This window comes from Stegodyphus dumicola, chromosome 3, assembly GCF_044657685.1.
Source record: "Stegodyphus dumicola isolate Sdum_Otavi_A_Nest chromosome 3, ASM4465768v1".
Taxonomy (NCBI): Eukaryota; Metazoa; Arthropoda; class Arachnida; order Araneae; family Eresidae; genus Stegodyphus; species Stegodyphus dumicola.
Genome location: NC_140770.1, coordinates 28182592 through 28207203, shown reverse-complemented (window position 1 = coordinate 28207203; position 24612 = coordinate 28182592). Strand labels below are relative to the sequence as shown.

Sequence of the window (24612 nt, the reverse complement as noted above, 5' to 3'; positions counted from 1 at the left end):
AGAATTTCTGATATATATTTATTAATATGTAAATGATCTACAAAGCGAAATATGTTTCGAAGTTCATTAAACAAAAAGTGGAGTTGCTGCAAAAAATGGATAAAGGCATATCCTTTGTTTATCTAAACTTTGTTTATCTTTAACGCTGCTGCGCAGCGCAATGAATTGGAAGATGATCTGTCAGCACTATCCTTATCTTCAGGGCAGATGTTTTTATTTTACTTGGCTTATAATTCCTTATTAAATGTAGTATTTCATCTCCATGTACTCCGTCTTTGATATGATTTAAATCAAATTCCTTGTCATTCTAATTCGCTTCCGATAGCGAAGAAAGTGACAGAGGTTATCGAAAACGAAAAAATTTCGATTGACAACTTAGTCGGTATTCTCGACACAGCAATTATAGGACTTGAACAGTGGAACTTTGTAACTGAACAAGAAATTATGTCTGTTTAAAGAATTAAAGAGAATGTATTATCACATAAAAAACGAAGCAACAACTTACATTGAAAGAAATGTTTAATAAAGTAAACAAATAAATATTAAGCTTTTTTTTTTTTTTTTTTTGTAAATTTTGATACCCTTTAGATCGTAATTGTTCTTTATTTAGTAAATTACGGTTTCATACTTTTAATTTTATAATTTCTGCATGCCATCTTACCAGATTTAACCTGATGATCTATGATCCGGAAAAATCGATAATCCGGAATCGCCGAAGTCCCGATGAGTCCGGATTAACGACTTTTGATTGATTTAAAAAATTTTAAAACACTGAAAATTTACTCGAATTATGTGTTTCTAGTAAACTTGGCTTTGCTGTTTGCAGGTGACCCCCATGGCATTAAGTGTATTGTTATGGATTTTGTATTTAGTTGGCCACTGTTAGTAGAATTGTAATTAAAATTATTTTATTTCCCCGTGCAATGCAGCGCATGACGAATTTTAAGAGAAAGCTACGGCATAAAATACAAGAGCACATACATTTAACTTTAATAAAAGTTTACCTCCCTAATTGATATTTAATTTGAATAAATGTAATTGACTACAATGCTAACTGTAACTGTAATTATATGCTTTTTGTTTTCGAGAAATTGCTAGAACTCTCTCGTGCGCTCGATTTAAAAAGCTATAAAAACCAGAGAGAGAACATCTCAACTCAGTTGTTTTCATGACCTGTTGTTGTTTACATAGCTGCTGTAATTTTGATCGGATTAGCTTTCTCTGTGCTTTGGATAGTGTTCTATTTAATGTTCTAGTAGTTTACAATATAACTACTGTGTGATATTGTATGCATATTTCTGAAGGAAAACCTTGCATTTTGTTGCATTTCTTGTGATAAGAATAAATTAACTTTTTATCAGACTTGCGCATTTAATCTATTACAAACCCATATGTATGCAACAGTATTGAGGATGTAATTTTAGTTTATGAACATAAAAAATAATTTTATTCAAGCTTTGGTATTTATCAAATTTTTCTATATGTTTTCTCGTTTAATTTATTAAACATATAAAAAATAATATAAATTTAAATAAACATACCGGGTGGCCATAATTAAACTGACAGTGCTCACAGTGTTCTGTAGCGCAATCTATTTGCGAGAATGACGCCACATTTTAAGATTAAACAAGACGGGGAATGAAGGATTCCGCGAAAAAACAAATTAGTTCCAAAAGTCACCACTAGGGGAATATTCGGCGCTGCGTAATAGAAAATAGAGTGTTAACAAATGCAAATCAATATGGAAATTACCTTTTATTTTGCATTCAAATGAGGTTCAATGTGGCTGCCGTTGTTGTGGACCACAACAGCAGAAAGTAACATGTCTGCAGGAATCTCCCGTACAGTTCGTGATATGTTATCCTTCAACGTAGCCAGGTCCTGGACCACTCCTTGATAGACCTTGAACTTAAGGTAAGCCCATAGTCAGAAGTCGCATGGGGTAAGATCAGGCGAATGAGGTGGCCATGCAATTGGAAAGTAGCGGCTAATGACTCTTTCTGTTGTGCATTTCTGTCATAGCATCTGTTGCCCCCATACAGCAAACTGTGGAGGGGCTCCATCTTGCATGAAAATGATTTTCCCCAGGCACTGTCTTTGCTGAAGTGCCAGAATGACAAAGCTGTTCAACATGTGGTGATATTTCTCTACGGTAACAGAACAGGTTTCCGGTCCTGTCGGGGTAATGTTCTCACAGAAGAATGGACCTACGATGAATTCCGCTGTGAACCCACATGAAACAGGTACCTTTGGTGAATGTAAGGGAATTACTGTGACTGCATGTGGTGATAAGGATAAGGAACGGGGGACGTGGGCACTATGCCTCTACCATACGGTTAATTAGTATAGCACCATATCCACCATGACCTAGAAAACTCTTAAGACAACACTAATTCAAATACGTGAGTACATTATTGAAAATGAATGATTGATTACAAACAATTGTGGTATACCTTAGCAGTAAAATTGTTGCATTTGTGTAAATAACAAGTTGCATTTGTGCAAATAACAAGTTACGATAAAGACAAAGATGTAGTGATAGTCTGTAAAGTGCTAACGATTAGTATTCCAGTTGTTGCCATTAAAAGAGGATACTTCCTGCTGTAATGGTCACTCCAGGGTCATTTATTCTGCTGCGCAGAGATCCGTGCCGAGACTGGCTAGCTTCTCCATAATTTTGATGAGCTGCCGGCAGAGGTGCTTCTGTTTGACCATAAGCTTACAGAATGCCTGTGTGTTTGTAGTGGGAATACATATGTGCATCCTGTTGGTCAGAGAGCAGGTAGTGACGTAATGCTCCGGAGTACCCAGGTGACCGCAGCAGCTGCATATGGTGATTTGTCATCCCAAATTCGGCAGTTCTGGGTATTCACATTTCCATTCAGGTAAAAGTGGGCCTTGTCTCCCCATAAGATTTTCCACGGCCAAGCATCATCCACCTCCATTCTGGCAAGAAAGGTGAGAGCAAAAGTCAATCACTTATCATGGTCGGGGTACAGTAACTCCTGTACACGGCTGATCTTGTATGGATAGAAGTTAATAATCTTTCGTAAGATTTTCCATACCGTACTGTAAGGCATATCCATATTCCAAACTACTCCACGAGCGCTAGAGGTGGCAGCAATATTGTCTGGTCCTCTGTCGACAATCGTCGTGGCAACTGCTTCAATTGTATCCTGTGGTACAGGTTTTTGTCCTCTACCTGACTGAACCTTCAGAGAACCTGTTTTCTCAAACGTCCCAACCATTGCTTTTAGCTCATTAACTGACACAGGACCGTTACCTTTACGCATTTTTTTCTGCATTCTAAAAGCACGAAGAGCAGCTGATGCGTTGCACTGGTTGAGGTAAAAGAATTTGACCAGTAACGCACGCTCGACTAAAGAAGGAGACATTGCACATAAACTTTCAATCCGATTGAAGCTGGCACTGTGCGCATAGATGTAACGTGAAATTTGAATAAAGAACTTCTTCTTCTGCTCAGCGTACGTGATATTGCAGATCACGAGACTTTATCGGTGTTTATGTAGATTTTACGCTTTTTTAAAAGTGTTGCCATATTGCACTTGAACTAAATCAGAAAATGTGCATAATAAAAGGTAATTTTATTCTGTATTAATTTGCATTTTTTAACACTCTATTTTCTATTACACAGCGCCAAATATTCCTCTAGCGGTGACTTTTGGAACTAATTTGTTTTTTTCGTGGAATCCTTCGTCCTCCGTATTGTTTAATCTTCCTACAAAATGTGGCGTCATTCTCGCAAATAGATCGTGCTACAGAACACTGTGAGCACTGTCAGTTTAAATATGGCCACCCGGTATATGTACTTTTTGAGTTTCAGGAAGGAAGGAGGAATGATCATTTAGCAATGGTCAACGGGGTGCATATGGCTGAAAATGTTTGAGAACACTGGAATAAACTATTGAAAAATTTTATATTAGTTAAAATTTAATTATACTTTGATACCAGTTTTACTAACTTAGGCTGAAATATGTTAATCTTAAATATTACCTGCAAGGTTATACTGTGAACCCCTCCCCACTGGAGAATCTAGAGAAGATGGAGAAGACACATTCTGATTGCGGCTATTCGATGAATGGCCACTTCTCTGCCTTGGTCTTGTGACTGAAGCTGACCTAGAGCAGAACAAATAATTTAAGATTATGAATTTTCAGATTTTATTTCTAATGAGAATGGTTTTTAAGTTATGAACAATTTTGGAAACACTATTAAGTTGAATCTGTACACAACTCAGATAATGATGCAGAATGTATTATTACGCTCATATATGGTAATAATAATACAATATGATACTCTTGTACTGTAAGAATAACTATAGAGGTTTTTATTTTTTAATCCTTTTATGACAGGCACCTCAGTCACCGAAACACTCTCTTGGGACAGTGTACTGACAGGATACACTGTCTTAAAGGGATGGGAAATTTGTGCTACTAAGCCTATAACTTAAGGGAAAAATTCAGATAAATTAAATTTGTAATCTATTTGTTCTAATTTTCGACACACTGTGAGAGGAACACTCAGGTAGTTGTCAGAATTAATTTGAAAACTTTACCATTACATTTTCCTTGCCACTTCAAATATAAAATATGTTTCACTAAACAATACACAAAATATTCACATCAGCATTAGTCTAAGAGGAATGAATAAAACCTCTAAAACAACAAAACATACAAACTCCAGATTATTCAAAACACTATATGATGAGATGGAAAACTACAAACTACACTACACAGAGATAAGGAAGCCTTGGAAAAATTGTTCCATAAACTTCAAAAATGCATTTTTCTAAAACTTACAAAAAGTTGCCAAATTGTTAAAAAAATTGCCATATACTGCCAATAAAATTAACATATAAAAATGCTAAAAAATTGCCAATTATTGTCATTAAGACTTGCCAGGAGTATTTCTGCCCATATTCTACTTGAATTAATCAAAGGTTTACAATTCTAAAAAAGAAACACGCTTTTAAACTAAAAACATGTGGCCATAAATTTAAGTGGGGGGGGGGAAACACCTTAAAATTATTACCTAAAAAGCAACAAATAAACAAAAAACTAAATATAAACAATACAAAACATTACAACAATACGATTAAATAGACACATATAAGTTGGAAAAATGCTGAATTATTTCAGCTATTGAGATTTGACAATATTAATGAAGAAACTATTCTCTTGTCTACCATAAAAAGGAAAATACTTTTTAGGAATTGTGGGCAGTTCTAACTCTAAAATTGATTTAAAGAAAGTTCATGACTAAGTTTTATAACATTTTAGAACTCACAACATTAAAAATATATAGTTCTATGTTTGCTTTTTGATACTATACTAGAAAACCAGTAACACCCATGACTTCGAAAAATATTACTGAACAAAGCATAGAAATTTTTAATAATTTACAAGAGAAAAGTATGCAATAATTTTTAATTATAATTTATAGTTCAAATATGACAACATTTTACATTTAATTTTAATGTTCAATAACATAAAATTCATGTAACAAAATTACATAAAATAATTATCAAAATTTCAAACAAAAAAAGCATTGAGAGTTATGTGCATGCAAGTTTAAAAACATACCTTGACTTAGACCTTGTCATAGTTGCACCTCTACTTGCAGCAGTTGTTTCTTCCCTGCCTCTAGAAGAGCCACCAGATGTTCCATCTTCCTCTTCCTGAGCCTTTCTCTGTCGATACTGCTCCAGGATGAGCTGACGGCGAAGCTTTTCTTCTTCTTTCTTCTTTTCCTGTTGCTCTCTTTTTATCCTAATGAATAAAATCTTTTCTTGAAGAGAGACTTTTATTTGCTAGTTATATAATTGCATATTTCAATCTTTATTTAACAGTACACATATTCATTGTGAACACATATCACATCATTATAAAGTCTATTCCTAGGTTAAATTAGGTTATCTGAATATGGAAAAGCATGTGAGGACTTTTTTTATATGCCTACAGAGAAGGATGCCTTCATGTAGGAGTTTCTAAGGAGCTCATCTTCATGCTATACATAGGGGAAACAGGTACAGTCAAAAGTCGTTAATTCGGACACCCATAATCTGGAATGATCTAAAATCCGGACCTCAAAGCTACAAACTTTCTGTGCGTGCTTCGCGTTCACGCATGCGCACAGGCGTTTACGAGTGCGCGTAAGACCTTTACGGCTGCGAACAAGCATGTGCGTTTAATGTGAAACGGACGGTATAAGCTAAGCTAAAATTATCTAATTCAGTTAATGTTGCAGATTGCTCAGTTCCTTAACCTTCGAATTGGATCTGGCTTATTATTCTTTGCAGACTGTTAGATTAATTTCATAAAAGTAAGCTTGAATTTTCGATTATGTCAAATAGAATTTCCGATATATATTTACTAATATGTAATTTGTATCTACAAAGAGAAAGTATGTTTCGAAATCCGAAATCTGTTTATAAATTTCACTGCGGGGATTGGAAGTTGATCAGTCAGCACTATCCTTATCTTCAGGGCAGATGTTTTTATTTTATTTGGCTTATAATTCCTTACTAAGTGTAGTATTTCATCTCGTTTGATATGATTTAAATCAAGTTCCTCGTCATTATAATTCGCTTCCAATAGTGAAGCAAGTGACCCAGAGGTTATTGAAAACGAAAATATTTCGATTGACAAATTAGTCGGTATTCTTGACACAGCAATTATAGGACTTGAACAGCGGAATTTTGTAACTAAACAAGAAATTATGTCTGTTTAATAGAATTAAAGAGAAAGTATTATCACATGAAACAAAGCAACTTACATTGAAAGAAATGTTTAATAAAGTAAACAAATAAATATTAAGCTTTTTCATTTTGTAAATTTTTATACCCTTTAGATAATAATTGTTCTTTATTTCATAAATTATGGTTTCATATTTTTAATTTTGTAATTTCTGCATGCCGTCTTACCAGATTTAAACTGATGATCTATAATCCGGAAAAATCGATAATCCGGAATTGCCGAGTCCGGATTAACGACTTTTGTTAAGTCCCGACGAGTCCGGATTAACGACTTTTGACTGTATAGGTAAAAGTGTTGGGAGCACCAGAACTTCTTTAAAGATTGCACAGGTATAGCTCCCAATCACTAACAGAATACAGCAATGAGGGAAGAACAGAAGAAGAATAAAGCTGGTGATAGTTCTTTAGAGGGAGATTTAGAAGTTTATTATTAAGAGAGGAGGAGAGAAAGGTTATTAGAAGAAAACTAGGAAGGTCATTAGAAGGGTTACTGTGTAAATCAATTATTAGCCCACCGGATGAGATCAGATCTCAAAACTTTGTACCGTTAGGAAAGGTTGCACTTTTATACAATGAGCCATATATATCCTGGTTGTTTGAACAATAGTTGTGCCATGTTTTAAGTTTTGCAGATATTATTTGATTTTTACATGAGGCCTTTTGTTTTCTATATTTTTGGAGTACGATGAGTCGTTCTTCATCACTTTGCAATTATTAGAGTTTTCTTCGTAAAGCTCGTGTTTTGTGTTTTTCTTTGCAGAGTACTTTTGTCCACCAGTTGATTTTTATAATGGGAGTTGATGATCGTACGTTCACAGGTATCTTTAATCTTTCTGATAAGTTCCTTGGTAATATTTTTAAGTTCTGTTTTGGTTGTACATCAATTAATAGAATTGGTAAAGTCATTTGAAATTGGATTGAACTCTTGTTGAAATTTTTTTTCTTTGTTATTATTCATTTTTAAATCTTGTAAGTGCGGTAATGGATGTATATCAGTTATATAGAAAGAAATACATTTGTGATCAGATTCGGTATGTTCATGTAGTATTGATCTGTTGTTAACTTGATTAGCAAGATGGGTTGTAGAAATAAGAAGATCAGTCCAACCTTTATTGTAGGTATTATCAAAGGTGGGTCAGTAAAATGATTATGTAGAATGAGATTGTTTGCATTTAAAAATTCTGCAAGTATTTCTCTTCTGTGACCAGTTTGTAAGTATTCCCATAAAGTACTATGCAAGTTAAAGTCTCCACTAATAACATGCAGACTATTATATTTTTGTAAGATTTCATTTACTACGGATAAGCCTGATTTGGATTTTCTGATAGATATATAAATACTAGTAATAAGAAGCTGAGATGTGTTAGTATTGATTGAAATTGTGATTAGGTTTCAAGTATTAATAATTATTGTAGGATTCCATTTATTGTTTGGAATGAATATGGCTGTGCAAGGAAATAAAACAGCATTTGAAGCATGACGTTGAATAATTGTCCAGTTATTTGGAATTCTTCCTACTTTGCCAGTGATGCAATAAGGTTCTTGTGTTGTTATAAAATCTGTTGGATGATCTACTTGATACTTACATAGTTGGTTGGTGGCAGTCTTTGCTCTTTGAAGATTTATTTAGAGAAATTGGATGCAATTATTATTCTTTTTATTGATGGAAATGGTCGATAGATAGTTTGCAGGAAGTTATTAATGATAATATGTCCTGGATTTTACGTGTCTAACTTTTGTTTGACATGTGGGAGCAGGAAATAGCTGAAGCTGGATGTTTACAGTCAAAGTTTGCTGCATATTTTTCATTGTTAATCCAGCAGTTTATGAAGTACGGAGTTTGGGTAGAGCAGCAAGAAACATGATGTTTTTCACTGAAGACTGAGCATCTTGGTTTGAAATGATAATCTTTTGTCTTATGGGAGATGTCCTGGCAGATTTGGCATCTGCAACAACACTGATAAATTCAGTTATTTTATTGGTGCGCCATCCAATATATATTTGTTTTTTTTTTGTTCATACAATTTTGGAAAGTTTGACCGTGACATTCTATGATTCATTTATCAGTATTATTTTGATCATTCAGTTTAAATAAGGGTCTTAGCTCGGAACTATTTGATTGTGTTTCTTGGGCTATAATTTGAATCAGTTCATCAGAGTTGAAATTTTTTGGAATATTATGAATTGTACATTTTGGCATTCTGGCTTTACGAAATTTTATGTTTTGCAACTGTTTTGGCACTGAGGTTATAGCTGATATTTTTCTATATATTCTGGGTTATGAGTGTATTACAAGGCCTCCTTGAAGAATGGTATTTATTTTTTTGACATTGATATTTAATGTTTGGAGTGGTATTATTTCTTGCGATTTATCTTGAAAAATTTCTATATATTCTTGCATCCTTTTGGTATAAGAGTATAGTATTATTTGGTTTACTTGGTATAGTACTCGCAACTTCTGCATATGATCTTGAATTAGTATACATGGAGTTGTTTCTTGGTTGGTTTATTTGATAGTTAGGATCATTTCTGGGTTCTAGGTTGTTATTATAAAATTCCATAATTGGATGAAGTTCTCTATTCACTTGAAGAGCGTTGTTTGATTCTACTTGTTTATAACTCAAATTTGGTTGATATTTTATATTGTCAATAAATGGATTAAATGATTTTCTTTTTTCATTAAGAAAGGGATAATTATGTACTTGATTATCCTGTGTTTTCCTTGGACGTATATTGGCAGAATTCTCAATTCTTTCTGGGATCGCTGTTTCAATCATATTTTGCCATGATATTAGGGGTCAAAAGTTAGCTGCAAGGTTGGAGTGCTTATTTGAGATGTTGATGCATCATTTAATGTTACTGATGTTGGTTCAGTTGCAGTGTCATGAAGATTAAGTGATGTTGGTCCCGTTGGTCTAGTTGAGGTGTTATTCAGTGCACAATCTTTGAGGAAGTCGACAATTGATTTAATTTAGTTGCAAAGTTCTTTAGAAAGATATCTCTTATGTTTGTTATCGCTCTTTAAAAGAGGAATCAATTATCATAAGCCTTTTGAATTTTTATTAGTCTTTCATCATTGAAATCTAATATAGTTGTATTATCATTTTGTTCTGTAGGTATTATAGATAATGCAGATGATGATGGCGGATGTACACTTGGAGATCTTGACATGTTGTGTTAAACAAGTAGTTATCAAATAAGTCTTAATAGTAAATTGTAAAGTTAAAATTATAAAAAGAAATATATTAAGTAATATCATAAAAATATTTCAGCAACTTAATAATTTAGTATAAAATAAAGATACTATTTTAGTTATAATGCATCTTTGTCTTTGTATATTACACTTTATAACTGTAGTAAATAAAAAAGGATTATCGATATTAATGCAATTATTTTGTTTATATCTATAATAATCTAAAGTAAAAAGTAATTAGTTTATTTCTTTTTAAATTATATTTGAAAAATTAGAATACAGTTTAATAATTTTAAGTCAATTTCTTACAGAACACACACACACTAATATAGGAGGAACATAAAAAAAAAAGGCTACTCAATCAGCTTGTTCATCTGGGATGAAACCTGAGTCAAACTCCCAACATTCAGAGGTCTTATGCAGTAGTGCCATTAAATTTTCATATGAACTTTAGTTACCTTTCTTCTTCTTTCTTTCGAAGATACTCTTGTTGCTTTTCATTTTTCTTTTTTTCTTGCTCAGCTCTTCTACGTAAGGACATCATCATGATCATTTCTTTTCTCCTTGTCATTTCTAATTCTTTGTCCTAATTAAACAAAAATTGCTTAATAAATCTCATCAAAAAATTTTTAAACAACTGTTTTTGTATATTAAAAATTAAGATTCCATATAGATATGAGGGTGATTAACAACTTAACACATGATGCTCTAAACCTACACATGATGAAATATCTGTATGATGACAAAACATGGTTATCTGATTGTATTTTCTTTTGGAAGTAAAAAAGGGAAAGCATACACAGCAGGTGTTATTATTTGAATTATGTGAGACCACTGAAATTTGTCGGATACTGATGACCTTTAATATTAAAAATACCAAACACTGTTTGGCAATTCAGTTCTTAATAAAAGAAAGCAGAACACTGTTAATATTTATGAAAGCACAGTTGCAAAATGTGATGAGACAGCACCATTTGACACCATTCCCAAAAGGTAGGCTGCTATATTTACACAGGGAAGAATATCCCCCCCCCAGAATATAATTTCAGGCTGGGTCACAGTGTGGATGAAATTTGTGATAAAGTTTAGAATATGTGATGGTAATGAATCATTATTTAATAATAATAATAATAATAAAACAACCCTCAAGACAAGTTGAAGATACTGAAAATCTGCAGCAGATGGGTACTAGAAGGAAGATACCAGAAATGATGAAACATCAAGTTGAATATTCTTGAGAACTGTTTTCCACAATAAATACTTACAAATATTTTTACTCTTAGACAACGAGAGAAGATGAAATATAGTTTTAGTGCAGTGACATGCATCTAAAATACTTGCAGTCAGTGACATTATACTTGGCCACATACATAACTTTGCTGACTTGCTTTAAGTTTTATTTGTTGCATGTTGAAGTATAACTTAAAAATTAATTTTACATACAGAAAATACATTTACAAAAGAAACATTACATATATTTACCAACAAAATAAAACACTTATAATACATTCTATCTAGGTAATAAACAAAATCAGATATGAAATTCATTGATTTTTCAATGCAATGCATAGACTTCTAAAGATTGGATTTTTTCCACCATTAATTGTGTAAAAGTTATGATGTCATGAATGACACAGCTTTACTGTTTTAAAAAGTGTTCCAAATAAATTCTGGAATGGAAGTTATTATCTACAGAATGGCAATGGGAAAGCAGTTATTTATTCTATTAAATATTATATATTTGACGAAAAATCATCCTTGTTAGATCTTTTTTTTTTCTTATAAAGAAGTCAACAGACTTTTGAAGAAAAAATTTTTAATACACACATATATAATACAAATTAAATGTAATGAATGTAGAATTGAAGATATGGGGAGGGGACCACTGATACAGAGATAAGAAAAGTACATTTTTGACGCTAAAAAAAAAGCATTTAGAATATTTGAACAAAATATTAATAGAAAAATACTAATAAAAATAGCATAAAACTAGATTTGTTGTTTTAATTCTGTAATCTAAAAGTCAACTGAAGAAGCATCATTCAAATTTTTTCTTTTACTCTAAAATTTAAGTCTATATTTGTGCTTTCTTTTTGTCTGATAATATTTTATCTTTACTATGACACAGCATTTTATCTTTGAGTGCTTAATGATACACACCATGAACAGATCTGGCTTATCCTAACATATCAACAGTTATGCTAATATTCATAAAGGCCTGTACACTGACTAAAAGAAACAAAATAAAGTTTTCGTGAACTGATGAGTGTGAAGAAGCATTTAAAACCTTCAAGGATGCTTTGACTTCCTCTCTTGTGCTGGCTTAACCACAACCAGAATGCAATATCATTCTTAATACAAGGATTTAAAGAAATGTGAAGGATCTCCAGCTCACAACAATAGATTTATTTTACAGCAAATTGCATTTTTAATTCAACAATAAAAGCCAACAAAGCAATAAAAAAAACCAAAGAGGTAAGAATCAAGACAACTTGTCAGTTACAGCAATTTTAGGTGCAGATAGAAATACCAGTTTAAAAAAGCAAATTTTTCAATTTTATTTCCTACAAATGGATTATTGAATTTTCTGAGTACACATACAAAATAATAAAAACAAATAAAATAAAATCTGAATTTTTTTTTAAATAAATAAATAAATAACATACTTTTTAAAATTCTTTTAAAAATAGCATTTTGATTATTCAGTGCACATATACACTAAACAGTGCCTCTAATTACAGATATTCAATGTAAAACAGAAATTTTCAAGGCATAATTATCAAATTTATTTTAATGCAATTACAACTGCATTACAAAATAATGAAATATTATAATTACAGTAAAGTACTGGTGTTACAATGTGTAATAGTTAATAAAAAATATAAACATTAAAAAAAGATAGCACGTCTATCCCAACTTTGAAGGAGAATTCTCCCCTCTTACCCTATCCCTAATCTCTCAAAATGATTGACTATTCAAAAGTATTGTCCTGATGCAACAAAGATACTATACTTATATGAACACCCTTGCCTTCTCCAGGCCCAAGTATATAGCAGCCAGTAAGCCACTACCATGCTAATAGGGTGACAAGTACTGATAAATGTAAATTTAACAGAATGACAACAATCATTAGAATTATTTGATCTGCTGGTTAAAAAAGTATTATTAGAGGCATTTTCTTAGGGTTTCAAAAAGTCGATAAAGATCAGTAACTGAATGTTTAAGATCCTGAAGAAGTACAAGAAATCTTTTAACATTAAACATCAAAATTGCTAAACATGGATCTCTATAGTGTGCATTCCTGGAGTATTAGTTATTTTCCATATTAATTTCAGATTTAAAAAAAGTTCTTTAATTTAACTAAGGTAAGTAGTAGTTTCTTTTCTTTATTTTTTGTCTAAAATCAACAAGTAATGTGAGGTAAAAAGGGTAAGTCACAATATTATGCAAAGGTGTACAATTTAGGCCAAGAAATAAGAATAAATATGCATCTTAGTTTTAAAGACTTTTTTTGATATTTAATTGTGAGGTAAGAGTAAAAAGTTAAATCCTTAACCCTTATAATTCTATGCATTTTTTTGGTTCCCATATTGCAACATTTCTGCAAATTAGCACCTTCTGAAACAAAAAATAATATTTAGCATTTTAAAAATTATCAGTTATAGTTAAATAGTGCAAAATAGTTTTTTTGTACTAATCTCTAAAAAATTACAATTCAGTTTGTTAAAAATAATATTTAGACACCGAAAAAAATTTTTAACATCTAGTAATGTGTCATTAAATTTATAATGTAATATACCAAAAGAACATAATATTACTTACAGGATCACCTTCAGTAGAGGTTGCACATACTACAAAACCAACTCCAGGATGAGGTTGAGAAGCTGATCCTTCTGATGTTTTCTCAGCTGATTCAGATACTGATTCTTCATTTGTGGAGTTTTCAGCTTCTAAAGCTTGATCGTTATCACTTTTTTTATTCCACTGCTGCCTAGACGTGCCAGTATTTTCTATATTTTGGTTATCTGAATTGTCTGACTTTCGATATTCAGAGTCTATTTTCTTTTGCTGATTACGAGCTTTCAAATGCTTAGGTTTTAACTTAGGTTTTGGTTTACGGGGTTCTTCTTCAAATGATATATAAAAACCTTTATCATTTAATTGTTGCTGCTCACTATTAGAATTTTGTCCTTCTGATTGATCATTTTGAACCTGAGGTTCTTCAGTGTTTTGATTAAATGAAGTTTGTTGTTTATAATTAGGTGAAGAAGGAGATGTAACTTTAGATTTAGCAACACGAAATGTTTTACCTAAAACAGGCCTATTTGGAGGAGAATGTTGTAATTCGGAACTCCTTGATGGTCTACCAAATTCATCTGTTGTAACATTCAAAGCTGAACTATCATGAGGTGAAGTCCTTGTTTCTGAGCGAAGTGCATCATACTGAATTTCAGCAGAATTGCCGTTACTTGGGTGGGTATAATTGTCACTTTCATCAGCTGGATATGTTTCAGAAGGATTCTGATGCAAGTGGAAACTTCGGCTATCTGAACGAATGGGCCCTTGGGACACATTACGAGTGAAGGTGTTTTGCATGACTGGGTAATTTGTTTGTTGGTATGCTCCATAGGGATACTGACTTTGGTTTTGGGGATTGCTGGGTTGTGTTTCATTTGAATAATAAGGATTTGGTGGATAATAATTATTATAGTTTTGAGGGAGTTGCTGAGGATGCAGAGAGAATCCTTGGTTGAAAGGAACAGTAGAAGGCGGTCTTTCATACATATGAGACTGCATATTCATAAGCTGTCCATACATCACCTGAGGTTCTGAAGAAGAAGGCCTCAGAGATTGTGATGTTTGTTGCCACATTGGAATGTTTTGCTGTTGGGGTTGCTGTTGCTGATATCCCCCAAATGGAATGACCGGTTGCCCCCAATGGCCCCGACTTCCTACATGGGGATGAATCTCAGGTGCCATCATATTCTGAGGATATACATTACTGTTCTGAAAAGTATTCACAGGCTCAGCCCATTTACTTGGTGTTTTATTTTGTTTAGGTACATTTTGATCATGTAGAAAATATGCTTGTAGGTCATTTTGAGGAGGTGTATTACTTTTTAGGAGTTTTTGTATCATTTCTTGCTGTTCTGTTAAACGAGATATATCAGACTGTAAATCTGACAAACTACAGTTCAACTGTTCAATTGACTGTTGGATATCTTCAGACTGCATATCATTTTCTAAATCAAATTCAGCATTTTTTCTTTCCAACCATTTCCTTCTGACTGTATCCAAGTCATCTGAAATATCTTCAACAGAAAATTGACGAGTCCTACTGTAGTTTGTATCATACCTGTCATCTCTGTTTGGAGTATTTGAGCCTCCTCCTTTGACTGCCTGCAAAAATGCAGCTTTACCCATCTTTTCCCTCTGTTTTTTTGACAAACTTTCCAGCAATGCTTTTTCTTGCTCAATTCTTTTTCGCTTTTCTTCCAGTTTCAAACGAATATCAAGCATCTGGGCGGCAACTGAGGAATCAGATGTAGGTTGACACTTTGCATCACTTTTTGCCCAGTCCGAAGAGGTACCATAACTTGAAGTTGGACTTGTATTATCTGTCATTGGATGAGATTTATTGATATGCAAATAACCAGGTCGAGTGGCCTTTTTATAGGTTCCTTGTTCATTTTCTTTATCTTGATGTGTATAAACTATGTTTATAGCAGTACCAGAATTATTTTTTTGCTTTGATAAATTAGCAAAACTAATTACACCACCTTGATCCTCAGTAGCTCTTTGGTCTTCAGAGCTCTGAAAATTCCCACTGTTTTCTAAATCAACATTTTCTTTGTTCCATTCAGATTGTGAAAATAAATCCTTTGGTTTCCTCCATGTAAGGCTTCCTGAAAGATGCTTGCTTTGATTTTCAATATCACCCGAAACCCATTTTCCACAATCTGTGCTATATCGCCTTGATGTAGGTCCGTTAGAGCCTAAATTTTCAGAATGTGATGATTCATGAAAAGAGTTTCGATTTCTTCTTGGTTCTCTAGTGAATGTCCTTGGAGAATAGTGTTCATGAGAGACAGACTGAACTTGGTACAGGTTATTTTCACTTTCAGCATTCTGTTTATTTGTTGGCCTTTTTTCTTGGGACAAATGTAAATCAGATTGACTACGTTGGCAGGAGTATCCCCTTCCTTTAACAATTTGTTTGCTAGGAGAGAGTTGGTGAATTTCATATGAAGATGGAGATCTTTGTAAACCAGATTTTGCAGGTTGCTCTCGAGGTTCGGCCCATTTTCCTCCTGTAAATTCATTAGTTTCACTTAAAGACTCCAGATGCCCTGGGGAAGAGGCATCCTGGTAAGGTTTTTCAGTATGAAAGACTTGATAGTGACCCTGAGCTTGCTGTTGTAGCCTCTGACTGTGATCATTCGTGTGCCTCGTCAAACGGCGATTGTCTTCTTGGTCAAGCAAATTGTATTGAGACTGGGAATGAGGATGTTTAGAAGAAAAATAACTAGCAAGCTCTTCATCCTCTTCTGGATGATACCTGAAATGACAAATGAATAGTTTTAACATACTAATTTTACTGTCTCTAAAATCAAGAAATAAGTTTTAATGAAGTCACAGATTAAATAATAGAAAAAAAAATCTACATGTTATTTTGCCCGTTACATTTCCCTATTGATATGTTACAGATACACATTGTTTTACTTACTTTAACAGCAAAAATTAAAGAATTTGAGAATGCAGTTCATTAAAAGATTTTTAATTGAGTGGTCTTAAATTTGTTGTTCACTCTTACAGTATGCATATCTATAACTGAAATTTGATTCTGCATAATGATAACAGTTAAAATTAATGACAAATTATTTATGGAAAAAAAATTAAAAATTAGTTATGTACTCAATAAAAGTTTAAACTTTTACACAGAAGTGATATATTCACACTTGTTTCATACTGTTCATCGAGAGCTTTTCATCTGTATTCTCAAATTTGTAAACCTGGTGACAGCTTTTTCTGATCACCACCTTTCAATCCAAGAATTTTTAAAGATCTCACTATTTTAGTAGCTTTGACTGATGTTGGAATGTCTTCACCTTCTTCCATATCACTTCCACTGTTAGTTTCAGTTTCTACAGCACTTTTAACACTTTCTATAATATTGTAGTCAATTTTTCACACATGTTCTCAATATTATATCAACTGCAATGTAGTCTAAAAAGGAATCTTCATTAGTTTCCTCACTGAAATTCAAAACTCTGGCTATAACTCAGAATTCATCCAAGGCTTACCTAAATGGAAACCACACTTTCCCCAAACAATTTTCAATAATGTTTTGAGAGCTGGCTCTTCATACACTGATCATATAATACACAACCTCTAGCAAAAATATCAATGACATCTGAAAGCACTTACAATACTTTGGTCTAAAGACTAAATGATAGAATTTGTATTTGCAGTAAGAACCACAAATTTAATATTTTTCAGAATGAGATCAGAGAGCTGTGCAGCATAGTTATCAAAGAGTTAAGCTACTTACTTGTTTTACAATCTGCTGCTCCATTTAAAAAGAAACAAAAACTGTAAAACTACAGCTTGCCAGCCAGAAATTCTTGTTGCTACAGTTTTGCTTTTTATTAAGTGCTTTGGCAAGATTTTGTAAAACAGACCTGTTTCATCTCCTTCATCACCTGTTCCTCCCTGTTTCATCTTCATCAAGATATTACTTTAGTTGTCCAAGTAAAGTGTATTTGTTCCAGTTACAGATAATTATGATGATAAACAACAGGCATGATGTTACCATGCAATTTGCAATGAACCATACATTTTGCCTCTTACCAGGCAATTTGCAATGAACAATGTTATATCCAATTTTGTGAGCCATTAGCAAAAATTATCTTTTTTATTAGCCTTTTAGTGAATGCAACAGCACTTGTGGTCTTTAGGAATAGGAACATGTTTCAGTCTCATAGCTTGGAACCATTCGAGAAAAAGAACTTATCATCGCTTTGATTTTCCATACCTTTAGTTCTTCCTGGAGGCATTTCCATTTTTTATTAGTTCCTTTTCAATTAGGTAATTTAAGTAAACACAGTAATGCTCTTTGAAAAATTCCAAATTTAAACGAAGCTTGTCTTTGTCTGCCTTTACATAAAACATAATTGTCTAACAATTTATCCTTTTCCTTCCCCAATTTCCCCCTTCTTTCACGTAGGCATTTTCAACATGTTACAAGTTAAGCACACAACAAATTACGGAATGCTTCTTTATTCCAGTCATATGCTCAAATCCATATGTTTACGTTTCCAGCCAACATAAAGATTTCAATTGTTCTGTTAATTTGATTAAGTGTTGCTGTGAAAATTTGTGCATTGTTTAACTAAACATTTTTTATACTTCAAATGGCAAGAAAAATGTAATAATTTAAAAGTTTTAAAATTAATTCTGTCAACTACATGAGTGTTCTTAATTTATGTGAATTTTTTTTCAAAAGTTAGGCATAGCAGTACAAATTGCCTGTTCCAAGAGAGCAGATAGTGATTGAAGCTCCTACGGCAAAAGGATTAATAAATGGAAGTTTTTCTATCGATTAGTATACATTAGTTTTGTTTTCTGGAAATTTGAATGTAATAAGCAGCTGGCTTTATTAACCAGCAAGTGAAGCAGATTTTGTACTATGGGAATTGATAAATTAATCAGAATACCAGTTCTATCTCGTGATAACAAACTAGTATTGCAAGTCAATGATTTTCCAAAACTGAGGTCTTTGAAATACGCTATACTTTCTAATAACATCACACAAATATAGAATTACTTTTGCAATGATGTTTATAAATTGCCATTATTGTTGAGAAATGACATAACAGTTCAAACTACTTACTTTTCCATAAGTAAAGACATTAGCTCTCCATTCCCTTCCCTGCTTAATTTAGATTTTAGAATATAAGCTATGAATCTAAAATTAATGGGTTTTCATTCAAAACATACCTTAATAAAAAACTGGTAGAAAGGTATGATGAAAAATTATTAATTTCATATACAAATATATATATATAAATATATAAATGGGGAATATGGAAATACTAAATTTGGAATGCATATATTCAAATGAATATTAAAAAATTTACAAGCATTTCATTCACTGAAGGACTACATGTAAAAGTTCTTTCAGATATTTTTATCTCATATGCTTAAATAGCATGCATGTGGTTATGGAAAATTAATCACCTGTACTTGCATTTAAATACACAACTGCATAAATAAATACAGGAATAAAAATAAACAAACTCATAATTAAAAAAAAAGGGCATGGATAAAATACTCTTTTCATTCACCTTTGATCTGACGGTGCTACAGAAAGCTCACCACGCCTATTGACTTCTGAAAAATTCACAGAATGAGTTCGCCTTAATGACCTAGAACCTGTTATTGAAAAATATAATTATGTTATTTCAACTTTTTATCAGATCCTTTTATACAGGCCATATTTCACTACTCTTAAATTGAGAAATACTGTAAATGATGTAATGTATATTCTAGCACATAACGCACACTTTTAATATAAAAAATAAGATTGAAATTACGGCTGCACATTACAAGTTGAATATAAGGTTTAAAAATAAGGGAAAGATGAGCATACAAAATTAGATTTCTACATGTACCTAAATGCTATTTATTTAAAGAAAATGACATACCTTATGAACTTTATTTTCCTTATTGGATAATATGAAAAGTTCATCATATGTGTCTTCTGTTATTAATAAATAATCATCATCTGTTTCATCTAGATTGTTAAACATTATAGTGCATTTTTTAAATAACTTTTAAATTATGTTGGGCTTAATTTCATTCCATGCTTTTATTATTCCCTCACACACTATTTCTAGCCGGCATGACACAATTGGCCTTCTCTTATAAATGTTTTTTTACATTCTAACACCCATGTAGTCCTCTGTCATTTTAAATTTTCTTTGATTGTTTTATTGATACACACATCTGAAAGATGAAAACAATAAACTAATGGCGTTAATTTGTTTGCAATAACTGTTATGTCTGTATTACATTCTTTCAATAATTTATCCAGATTAACTGTTAGATCAGATCTGAAAATGTCCCAAGCTAAAAGATTTTCTGAATTCTTTAAGGCAATAGGATGCTTTTGCCAATTTTTTTTTTTTTTTTAATCCACAACTTTGTTTATCCATCCCTTCTCATGAACATAAATAAACACTATTAAGGAAATTTCATTTCAGTATTGCCTTTCTTTTAAACACAACCATGGGTTTTAATTTTGTACCATTCTCTAAGCAGGAAAACACTATGGTCAAGCGATATTTTCTTGTTTATATGAAAGGTTTTTTCTCCTTTCACACCAACTGTTTTATTTCCTATCATACTAGACATTACTAGAGTTTCATCCAGATTTCCAGTATGTGACAGTAAATAGTCATTTCGCCTTCGTAGGCAACAACATACTTCCAGAGGCTTATCAATTTGTTGTTTAAGTCTTTCAGAAGCGTCAGCAATTTTTTTTTTTTTTTTTTTTTTAGAATGAAATTATTCTCTTCCATAAATCAACTGCACTAACTGAATGTTGCTTTAGTTTCCCCTTTCATTCGCATTCTTTTCTGCCCACTTTAAAGCAAATAAATGTAAGCTGTTTCTTGTTATGATTAATCTATCCTAGCAATTTTCTAGGACCCAACCCTCAATACTTTTTTCTAGGATAGGCTATTTTGTTACTCCTTGATGCAAAGCACATTTACTCTTTAGCACATTAATTATTGTGCTTTCACTTTTCTTCCGTTCATGTATGGAGCTTGCGCTACCGAACATCCTAGCTGCACCATTTTCTTTCGCAAATTGAATGACTTTGCATTTTAAACCAGTATTACATTTGTTTCCATTGGAAGGAGTCATGTTTACTACTAAAAGGAACAATAGATCAACTGTCTTTTAACTAAAGCAAATGCAATTTAGCAAAGCCTTCAATTTTCACTTTAAAATCATGGTTTCAAATGACTACAGAAAGAGCAAATATGACTCCTAATTCTGTGAATTTCTAATCGGAAGTGCATTCTGAGACCAAATTATGGACCCCTTTTCTCAAAAGCCTAGAATAACATGTTTGGGCGCAGCTGCCTTGAATACAACCTCCCCTCTTTGCAGAATTATTTATTTCATCAAATATTTCCCCCACAAACATATTGTTCCCCTTATCACTTATTAATTCAATGTAGCTTGTTCAAAAGTCTACAGAAAATCTTAAGAACTTTAACAGATAAAAGCATTATACACGTATGTAAATAATACTATGGCATTCTCACAGCTACTTTAAATTCTATTCAAGAGACGGCACCACCTGTCAAATCCAGTTGGTAATCAGTGAAGTGACATCAGTAGTCATGTGAGACTTCGCTTAAGGAAACTGTACGCGATGATGGCATTAACTCTGTTCCTGGCTGCCGTCGGTGAAGTACGCGCTCACCTCTCTTCCGCTTCGTGATGTTTTCATAGCTGTAATACAACTTTCATGAATACCTACATGGACTTGCTACCTGTAAAAATGATCGTGTGAATTGCATTCGATGTGACTGTGTATGAGTGAACATGTGTTGAAATATATACCCTTTCTAGCATTCAATAAAAATGTTAATATTACCGAGCCAAGCTATCATCGTTTTATCTGCAGCAACAACACACACCACCAAAATGGCATCCATAAACAAAAGCCACAATATAATGTAGTTTGAAATTATAGACGCGCATTACATGCTGGAAAGTACAGTCAATAAATTGCTAAATTTTATTAATTATTTGAATGCGATTTTGTTAGCAATTTACTTTAAAAAATGATGCATGTAAACATAAAAAAAGATACATTTTTCATAAATTCTTTCTTGCAATAACAGTTTAACAGTTGCAGTTAATGATGCTTCAAACACATTTTCACGGACACAAACCTTAATGCCCAAACACTGATCCTACTGATGGTTTCTTTTCCAACATATGACTGCATACTATGCCCATTTTTACAAATTCTCTCTCTGGGTAAAATAATTTTTGTTCGAAGAAAACTACAGCAGTTGATGATAAATTAAAAATAGTAAGTAAAATTTAATACTTGCAAGGAAAAATCGTTATATTTTAAGAGTGAAAATTTTCTCTTACTGAAAAGACATGAACTACGAGCATGCACGAAAAATCTTTATAACTAGTTTATTTTTTTTTAATGATTTTTTCTCCCAATAAGGGACACCCACCGGAGCAGACTTAGACCCTTAAATAGAGGTGTCCTTACTTAAAAGGGTACATACTAAAAAATGTAATTTAATTAAAAATTCATGTTAAATCAAGCTTCAAATAAATTGTATTTAATTAAGAAATACTGTCACTGGTATTTTTTTAATTTAAAGTTAATGAAAAATGAAAATTCTTAATTAAAAATATATGAAATGAAAAAGAAAGTTTCGTAGTTATAGAAATTTAATTAAAATACATTACTTGGCATTGCTTGAAAGTCTGTGCATTGTAAGAATTTTTTTTATGTGGATATTAATCCTCTGAACATTGTGGATGCAAAATTTTATATCCAAGAATAGCTTTCTCATTTGTTACACATAAAAATGTCTGCCCAATCCTGAAAAGTCCAGTATCAGGATGACTATATATTGGAAGAAAAAGAGTCTATGTACAAAGTGAATGGGTTGTTTTGGAATTATAATCAAGAAAATATTGCTTATTCATCAGATTTTGGGAAACTTTGAAATTTTAGAGCCAAACTTGTAACACTCAGAGTTAAAAATCACTGATGATCTAATGTCCTTCACTGTCACCAACAGTTACCTTGAATTTTAATTGGGAGGTACACTTAAGATTATTATGAATGAATGAGGCACATTTCTCCTTAGCTGGGATGTAAATTCGAAGAACTGCATTCACTGGACAGATGAAAATTCTCATGATGTGGCAGCAACACCTTTACATGAAGCTACAGTGACTGTGTGGTGCGGCATAACAAGCATACTCGTTTTCAGTCCATACTTCATCAACAAGGTCACTTCCATAGATATGAAAACATGCTCCACTAGAAGTGCTCAATATAGCACAATGTTGCAGAAATATGTAATTCCAGAGCTGCAGCGAAATGTCATTAATGATACTGAATGGATGCCAAATGATGTTCTTCTACATGTTGAAACATGTGTTTGGCATTGCTGCAGGAGCACTTTGGAGATGGATTCATCTCCCATAACATTGCAGTTTTGTGGCCACTGATCCCTTGAACTCACTCCAATGGATTTTTGGTTCTGGGGTTTATTTGAAATTTAAGATAAACACATCAAATTCACAAGATTTAGCGGAGCTGAATGATGCCATAAAACTTGAACTTATACAGATTCCTTAACTGTTATGTTCATTATCTCCCGCATGCAATATATAATCATCTGCGAAGGCGGGCATGTTGCTAACTTGTAATTCCAGTAAAAGTTTTTCCCTCCTCTCTTCTCTTGCGATGTCAGTGTAGAAGTTCATAGTTCTCAGGTTCATCGTTTGAATATCATAATGTGATTTTTAGTCTTTCTGTTGAAAGTATGTTGTAGAAACTGTATTCAATATAAAACCAAACATTTTCATTTACATGTCCATGAAATTCTATTACAACGAATTATCTATTCATAATAATACAATCCACACTTACTTACTGTAAAGCAATGTAAAATGGGTGGCCGTGGGATGCTTAAACATAGCACATAAAAACCTCTGCTCCTTGTACAAGGTAATTAACTTTTAGCATTGTATTAAGTTATTAATTATGAAGTATGGCCATAAATATTTTTCAGTATTACGTAATTGAAGTATAATTGTAAATACACAAAAAATCAAATTAAAACCAATAACTTGTATATTCAAGTTAGGTCTTACAAACTTAGCAAATAAAAATTTTACCATAACTCACAACAATAATGTGAAACTTGTAAGCATTTATAATTTTGTTACAGATTCAATAAATTTCTTATTCATTACGATGATAAAATAATTTAAGCGTATAAAAGCACTGCAAATAAATTATGAAATAATATTAAAATTACTCACAAAACTAATAAATTCAAATTTTCTAGCATAATTTTTATTCTTGAAGCAGAAAACAAACCCGATTCAATTCATGGATGTAATGCTTTAAACATGACGAGCACATTGAAAATTGAAAGCAAATAAATTTCTCCCACAACACTTTTGATTCACTTCACTCAACATACTTAATTGATGAATGTAATGCTTTAGCTTGAAATTTGAAGCAAATGAATTAACACATTAGACAAACTCTATGAACTTGACCTATAATGGCACATCGCTCATTGATTTCAAAAGCACTTTTTCCTCCCTTAAGTGAGTTTCATTAGCTTTATGTTGCCCTTGTAATGCCACATTTAATTTCATTCCTTAAATTTCTGAACTTGCAAACACTTTTCAATTGGGTCAAGACAGGCAATGCTCCTGTCGACTCAATAATTGCAATAAATTTTGTAAATATCTTGATGATTAGAAGACAGCTGCATAGATACACAAGATTATCTTCACAGTGGCTGAAGACAATAAAATACAATTTATTTCTGGACAACTAATTCTT

The 24612-nt window shown here is 32.4% G+C and overlaps 1 protein-coding gene across 2 annotated transcripts in view; it reads right to left on the bottom strand.

Moving 5' to 3' along the window:
- LOC118194656 (patronin-like) overlaps positions 1-24612 on the bottom strand; it is a 215537-nt gene that overhangs the window by 19204 nt on the left and 171721 nt on the right. For both annotated transcript variants that reach the window (XM_085812676.1, XM_085812677.1), the window contains 5 exons: positions 19316-19403; positions 13791-16527; positions 10427-10554; positions 5604-5789; positions 4015-4139 (listed from right to left, as the gene is read on the bottom strand). In XM_085812676.1, coding sequence (XP_085668802.1) covers positions 4015-4139; positions 5604-5789; positions 10427-10554; positions 13791-16527; positions 19316-19403 — 3264 coding nt within the window. The remainder of the gene's footprint in view (positions 1-4014; positions 4140-5603; positions 5790-10426; positions 10555-13790; positions 16528-19315; positions 19404-24612) is intronic.